Source organism: Chelonia mydas, chromosome 5 (assembly GCF_015237465.2).
Source record: "Chelonia mydas isolate rCheMyd1 chromosome 5, rCheMyd1.pri.v2, whole genome shotgun sequence".
Taxonomy (NCBI): Eukaryota; Metazoa; Chordata; order Testudines; family Cheloniidae; genus Chelonia; species Chelonia mydas.
Window position 1 is genome coordinate 46843816 of NC_051245.2, and position 7737 is coordinate 46851552.

The 7737-nt window shown below is 43.8% G+C and overlaps 1 protein-coding gene across 2 annotated transcripts; it reads right to left on the reverse strand.

The window, feature by feature from the left end:
• Positions 1–1205: 1205 nt before the first annotated feature.
• MED18 (mediator complex subunit 18) lies at positions 1206–4486 on the reverse strand. 2 transcript variants are annotated; one of them, XM_037903005.2, is made up of 3 exons: positions 4291–4486; positions 3858–3943; positions 1206–2982 (listed from the first exon to the last, which is right to left on the reverse strand). In XM_037903005.2, the coding sequence occupies exons 2-3, from the start codon at positions 3928–3930 to the stop codon at positions 2429–2431; spliced, it is 627 nt and encodes a 208-aa protein (XP_037758933.1). In that variant the 5' UTR covers positions 3931–3943; positions 4291–4486; the 3' UTR covers positions 1206–2428. The 2 variants fall into 2 exon arrangements, with proteins under 2 accessions (XP_037758933.1, XP_037758932.1); XM_037903004.2 differs by having other exon boundaries at positions 4284–4485.
• Positions 4487–7737: the final 3251 nt, after the last annotated feature.

Here is a 7737-nt window from a genome sequence, read left to right on the forward strand (position 1 = left end):
GGGCCCACGAGAAAAACTACATTCTGTTCCTAGGAAAATAAGCACCATACAAGACAGGGTGGATTGATATAAATCAAGAAGAAGGAAACCTTAATTTAAATTTATTTTTTTCTTCATTTTTACTTATTTTCCTAAAGAGAGGTAACTACTAACTATAGTCTTTATGCTAAATTCGGTACTTTTAGTTAACCAAGTGAATACACTGTATGCACATCTACTTAACCAATTATATACATGTCCATTTATTTAGGTTCTTAATTTATTTTTGTTAGAAAATGACAAGTGACACTTTAATATTTTTACTCATTTGTGTCAAGTGGCATTTGGTTGGAAGTTTGATTCAATTAAATGCACAAACGTTTAAAACAGCATTCTAAAATTGTTTTAGATAAACAAAACTACCTTATGCCCTTAAACAATTTTTTTCTTGTTTAAAATTAACTGATTTAAATGAAGTATTAGCTGTAGTAATTGAATTGATTGTTTTTGGTCAGTATAACCCAAACTGTCAAAGGTATTTAGATACCTATGTCCTTCATGATGGTAGAACTCATCCTCACACCTTTTTATTCATAAATTGGAAGAGGAAAACAATTTCTGTTTTTCAACTCCCAGTTGGTTTCTCAACTTCATCTGTGTGGCAGATGGGATGTTCCACTCACCTCGGAACACTTGGCAGTCAACAAGAATAGTTTATTCTGGCCAAATTCCATTATGTATAATTCTGTTGTCCACCTAGAAGTTCCTTCTGCAGTTTCATCTAAATCTGGTATTTTTCATCAGGGCCTATCCTTAACTGTATTGCTGTACGCCGTTCCACTACAACAGAGTTCTGTGGCAAGGGTGATTGCATGTTAATAGTGAAATGATTGCTCTGTGCATGTTTGTAGAGCATGTTAGGAAACATTTACACATAACCTATTATATGTTTACTGACATGACAATTTTTTTAAATGAAGGACAATTGTAAGTTATTTACTGTACTTTATCATAAATATTAGCCCTGGGAGAGGGTGGTTAAAAGACCTTTCTGGAATTACAATAACTGTCAGTACAAATATGTATAGTTATGTTAGTTATTTATAGTATAAATATGTATATGTATAGACCTCAGAGGTACGGGATAAGGAATTGTTTAATTAAACAGCTCAGAACGGCTATTAACAAAACCACCAAATAGTAAATTAACAGTGTTGGGCACCTACTAGTCATAAGTCTTTTAATGCCTCCAATTTTACTACAGCAGAAAACTGAAGGCAGCAATTGCTCTAACAGTAAAGAGTACACAAACCCCAGGTCTTGTTTCACTCATTTAACACAGTCAGAGGGGTCAGGCACCAAAGTGTATGACTTCAAAAAAAAAATCTGCAACTGGCAATATGGTGAGGTAAACCTGGCGCCAAAAATTTTGGTTTTCCTAAAACTGACTTTTTGCAAAACCTTAGATGTACAGAATTATTTAAATTCCCCTGAAAACACTGTTTTAAATATTATCTACAAGCTGCTACTGCAGCCTGAGAAACTGACCCTGTTATTTTCATAGGCCAAGCACAGCGAAGTACATACAACAAACAGTATTAAAAGTAAGTTATGTTTTGAGAGTTCTCAGTTTTGAAAACCTCAGGTCATGACATAGCTAAGCAAACTGGCTTTTAAAATCTATACTTTTTAAAGGGGTACACCTTTACCTTAAACTCATTTCCACCTTAGTTTTGTATCTGCTAGTGTTACAAGTAACACCTAAGGTCGCTAATTGAAAAAATTAGTGCAGGAAAAGATGCGCTCCTCTTTGACAACAGTGTGCAGTCAGTTCCATTGTATTGTTGATCCTGATAGTTGTATTTCCTGTCTCATGCAGTAACATTAGGATATCACTCCTCCATTACTTGAGGGATGAAGCTCATGTACATGCTCTTTTCCAGTCTTTGCACGATGAGGCTATGAGAATAGAAGCAGCTATGCTGCAAATGAAGAGGCAGCAGCCAGAGATGTGCACTGAGAAAGAGGAGTGAACCTAAGCATGTTTGATACTTTGGATCTCACTTTCTGGCGAGTAAGACCCTTATTAATATGGAAGCAGAAACACTAATATGAAGTAATAAAGGAAATTAAGAAATGTTTCTATCCATGCTGTTTAAAGGGATTCTTAATAAGAAAATTCCAAATTAGTAAATTTCAAAAAATGTCAAACTGATGGTAGATCTATATAAAGGGAAACATTAAGTGGGGAGAAAAGTGATTCAACTGTCAATTACTGCAGTGACAAAACACACCAGAGACAACCTCTCCACTACCCCTCAACAAAACCAAAAACCTTTAATCTCCTCAGTTCTTTCAAGAGTCATTTTGGAAGAAGAGTCTCTACATGCTGCTCACCAGGACCATTAGGAGAGAGAGGAACTAGACATACTTGCTGGGTCCTTTTCACTCACATGAGCCTTTTAGGGTCAATTTTCTCCAGGTGAACTAAGGGCTTTAGCTGCTCAGCAAAGTTTCGCATGTCATCAGAAACTACATCTTGTCCTGCTGGAGCTACTACACTCAGCTCCACGAGGTAGGAGAGAGATAAGGGCTCAATGCTATCAGTGTTTCCTGGAACCAGGATGCGGAAAATCTTGTACACTACAATCTTCATAATACCCTTGCGGAACACATGGCCCTTGGCGACAAACTCGTGATCCATGCGGAAGCCCATCTCCACCAGAAAGTCAGTAAGGTTCTCTGAGGTGGCGATGTCAACACAGTTGCGCACTAGAGCATGGCGGTTTTTGTCTCCCATTTCTGGCTGTCCCAAATAGCGTAAGTGCCAGGGTGTGCCAGTTTTGTCCATCGAGCGCCGTGCCCTCAGGACAAAGGGACTGGCCTGCTGCCCTTTCAGGAGGAACACCATCTCATGGTCCAAGAAAGTCTCAGGTTCCATGTTGTCACACAGACCACGCAACCGGTGAAGGAGGCTCTCCAGGCTTTGATCCAAAACACTTCCTGGGAAGGAGAACAGGTTCATTATTTCACCACTGAGCCGTTTACTATTGCCATTATGATTGCATGGTTTCATCCACCAGTGCATGGGACACCCCAAATAATTGCACCATATTTTAAAAAAAAAAAAGCAAAGAGAACAAATGCTCATCCAAACTCATTTTTCAAAAAGAAGCACAGGATGCAAAACTTATCCATAGTGCTCTTCATCTGGGAATCTCAAAACATTTACAAATGTATTCCCCATTTTATTTTTTATAGAACGAGAGGTGTACAACACTTGAATAATTGTCCAAGATCAGGCAGTGACGAAAAAAAACCTAGCTCTAATTACTAGTCCAAATCTCTGGACCACTCTCCCAACACAACACACCTAGGACCTGCAGGTACATTAGTACTGTTTTTCAATGTCTATACTCCACACTGTAGCTACAACAGCAGCACAGAGACACCAATATAATGTTAATAATTATGCTGGAGGCTGTCGCAAAAGCTTCCAGAGGGATTTGCAGCAGAACCAAAAACTATAAGGGCAAGAGCAAAACCCAAAACAAATCTTAAGTAATGGAATATTCTGCACCAAAAAGGAGTTTGGAAAGGGGGAGGGGGATGGGATGTTGTCCACAGATCGCCTCCTTCTGGAGAGTTTTAGCCCTAAAGGTCAACATCTTTCACAAAAGAAGTCTGACCTCGCTAGTTTAGGATCTGACTGAAGTAAGGTCTTTTCTTCTCTTCCCCATTCCCCCTCCCCAATTCATCTCAAAACATTAAATACTGGAATGACTTAGGTACAGTACGGGGAAGCTGAGAGTTTCCAGAAGAACCTGGCAGCATGCCACTGTGACCTGAAATCAAACCCATCTTCCCACCAGCCTTACCTTGGAGTAAATACTCCATCATGTTAATGGTGCCGCCAGTGACAGGCATCATGGTAACCGGTGGGGCCTCCATGGTTTTGGCGTCCCTAGATGAAGCACAAAGAAATCAGGTCCACGACAACACCAGGCATTCAGGCGCCGGGAGACCCCAGCGACCCCGCAGAGTGTGTGTGGGGGGGGGGCTGCCCTTTCTTGTACGGGAACCGACGCCCCGATGAGGGGCTCCCCGCGGGAACAGCTCCTTGCAGAGCGCGTAGGGCAACCGGGTGCGGCTTCGATACAACCGCTGGGAGGGGCCGGGGTGCAGGTGAGCCGCGGGAGAGGAGGGATGGCGGGGTTTGGGGACCCGGCCCCGCGGGGGGAAAGAGGAGCGGGAGCCGGCCCCGAGGCGGGGCCTGGAACCCCATGAGCAGGACGGACGCTCACCTCTCACCTGTGGGGCGGCGCGGCGGGGGCTCCCCTCTTTACGGGCTGTGCCAAAGCTCCCCTGGCTCCGGCCCGCGCGCCCCGGCACAGCCGCACTTCCTCCGCCCAGGCCACCGACCTGCTCCCGAGCGCGCATGCGCCGCACCCCCACACGCAGGCAGCCAGCGAGGGAGCGGGCGAGCTGAGGAAAGGGCGGGGTTTCCTGCTCGCTCCGAGGCGGAGACCAGCGGGGCTTCGTCTGCGTGTTGTTGGGTACGGAGAAAGGTGTGCGCGAGGCCTTGGCCCCCTCGCGGCCAGCCCGGGGCACATCCCGCTCAGCCGCCCCGCACCCCGCGGCCAGCCCGGGGCACACCCCCGCAGCACCGCCCCCCCCGCGGCCAGCCCGGGGCACCCCCCGTCAGCGCCCCCCCCGCGGCCAGCCCGGGGCACAACCCCCTCAGCGCCGCCCCCCCGCCCCACCGTGGCCAGCCCGGGACACACCCCCCTCAGCGCCGCCCCCCCCCATCTCCCGCGGCCAGCCCGGGGCACACAGGGAGAGGCTGAAGTTGGTTCCTTATTCCCAGTTCCTTATTGGTGGCCCCCAGTTCTTTCTTCAAAGGCAAAAATTAAATTTTCGGTAAGATTAAATTTTTAGAAATGGCATTAAAATTAATCTGATAAACATGTAAATAAGTAATTAGTTATTAATTAGATAATCAAATAACCTGGGGTTTGGCTGACTGTATGTGCCTAAACAAGTCTTGGATCACCCCAGGTGAGTCTGTAATAGGTCCCCATGATGCTCAGACTGTTTCAAAGGAGCTGGTAGAAATTGCACTCAAAGTTTCATTCTTGTGCAGTGTGCTGCCGTGGCACTCCCTCACCCCACTTTACTTTTGTATATGGGGCTTGATGGGAAGATGACATTGTTAAACGTTTCGGATGAACGTGGAGAAGAAAGGCAAGAGTGCGAGAAGAATGGCGGACGTGTTGTGATCGGCGCAGTCTTAACGACAGCTGAAGACCGATCGATCCAGGTGACAAGGTTGTCCACTGATTTCTTTCTATAACCCACATTACCACCATGGGATTTTCTCTGACCCTCACCACCATAGTATCTGAACACCTTATCCTTGGTAAAGGATTTTATCTTCACATCACACCTGTACAGTAGGGCACTTGCACCCTCATTTTACAGATGAAGAACAGAGTAATTTTAAAAAAAAACAATGAGGAGTACTTGTGGCACCTTAGAGACTAACAAATTTATTTGGGCATAAGCTTTTGTGATCTAAAACCCACTTCATCAGATGCATGGAGTGGAAAATACGGTAGGAAGATATATATACACAGTACATGAAAAGATGGGAATTGCCTTACCAAGTGGGGGTTCAATTCTAACAAGACAATTCAATTAAAGTGAGCTATTATCAACAGGAGGGAAAAATCACTTTTGTAGCAGTAATCAGGGTGGCCCATTTCAAACAGTTGACAAGAAGGTGTGAGAGTACAGAAGGGAGAAATTAGCATGGGGAAATTAGTTTTTAGTTTTTGTTGTGACCCATCCACTCCCAGTCTTTATTCAGGCCTAATTTGATGGTGTCCAGTTTGCAAATTAGTTCCAGTTCTCCAGTTTCTTATTGGAGTCTGTTTTTTTGTTGAAGAATTGCCACTCCCGATTATAAGTCTGTTATTGAGTGTCCAGGGAGGTGTTGAAGTGTTCTCCGACTGGTTTTTGAATGCTATAATTCTTGACGTCTGATTTATGTCCATTTATTCTTTTGCGTAGAGACTTCAAGTCACACAGGAAGTCTGCAGGTGAGCTGGCAATTGAATCCAGATGTCTTGAGTACTAAAGCAGTGTACTTCCCAGTATGCCATCCTTCTTTGTCCTCTATCTAGTCTGTGAACCACATGAAGAGATTTATGGGCCAGTTAAGGCCCTGTACTTTGGATAGACATCTACACCTGTGCAAAGTTAATGTAAAATAGGGCCAGATCAGAAAAGTACCACTATATGCCCACTTCGCACAAGTGTTAATGGTGACACAACATGCAGGGCAACAGAGAATCTGGCCTTCATGATTCAATCCCCGCAGGTAGCTGTGGGGTAGAAAGGGGTAACTTTAAATTGTTTGACACCACGTAATTTTATTTTTTTAAATTACTATAAATATTTAGTCCAGAGAATCAAGAAAAGTAGGACAGCTCTTATTGTTTGTTTGTCTTACTGACAATTCAGGGAAAACCAATGTTAAAAGATACTCTCATGAATTGCCTGTATCACTAATTCTATCTCAGAGAGATCTGATTTCCACTATTTTAGTCACAGAGGGTCTTGATGTACCTTAGGGGATACCATGATTGAGACCAAGCAAAATAATCATAGTTATTAACCATGATTATATTATTCTTAAAGAGAGGAAAAGAAAACAAACAAAAACACAAATGACATGACACAACTGATAAAATGGTTCTCCAAGTGGTTGCAGACATGTATTCTACTCAGGTGTGCATGCACCCAGTGTACTGTAGCCGGAGAACTTTGTGCAGCAGTACCTGATAGGGCAGTGCTCGTTCCCTCTGGCTCCTCCTATGGCTATTTAAGGGCGGCGCTGTCCTGATCCCGTTCAGTTCCTTCGCACTGAGCACAGTCTGAGTTGGAGCTTCCTGCGTGGGTTTTACCTCCTGGTTACTGTGAACACAATGAGATTCTCTGTAAGGATAGGCACTTTTGTTTTTGCTGGTGGGTGCTTTTGAAGAGGTGTGTGTGCTTGTAGGGGAGCTCTGCCAGTTTTGGTGGGGAGGCTATTTTCAGCATATTTATATACATTCTAGTTATTGAATATGTATGTATGTATCATTGGTATCTACTATTTTAATTGTTATGAACTACATAATTACATTATCATGAATTACAGCATATTAAAATCATTGCAATCACCTACAAGCTGTCTTCACTAATGTCCCAGTTTAAATACATTATGTCCAACTGTAGCTTTCTGGATAACTGTCAGCAGTTATAAGATGTATAACTTATTTACATCTACTTTCCTGATATGGTCTTGATGCACGTTAAAGACAGCTACATTATTCAGTTGCATCTGTCCCGTAGTAGATGACATTATTCAGTTGTGTCTGTCCCAATTACTGTTTGTGAGTAGAATACACACATCTGCAACCACTCTAGGAAGAAAAAATGGTTGCCTACCTGTATTGTAACTGTTATTCTTTGAGATGTGTTACACAATCCACCCTCTGCACCTGAGTCCCCAGTCTTAGATTCCAGGGTGAAGAAACTGAGGGGAGTTGGGGCTATGAGAGGGGGTACAAGGGCCAGATGGTACGAGTGCTGCCCCAGTGGGTGTGTACTGCTAAGCAAAGTTCTCCAGCTTCAGTGAATGAGGCGCACGCACACCTAAGCAGCATACATGTCTGCACCCACATTTCGAAGAACAACAGTTACAGTGCAGGA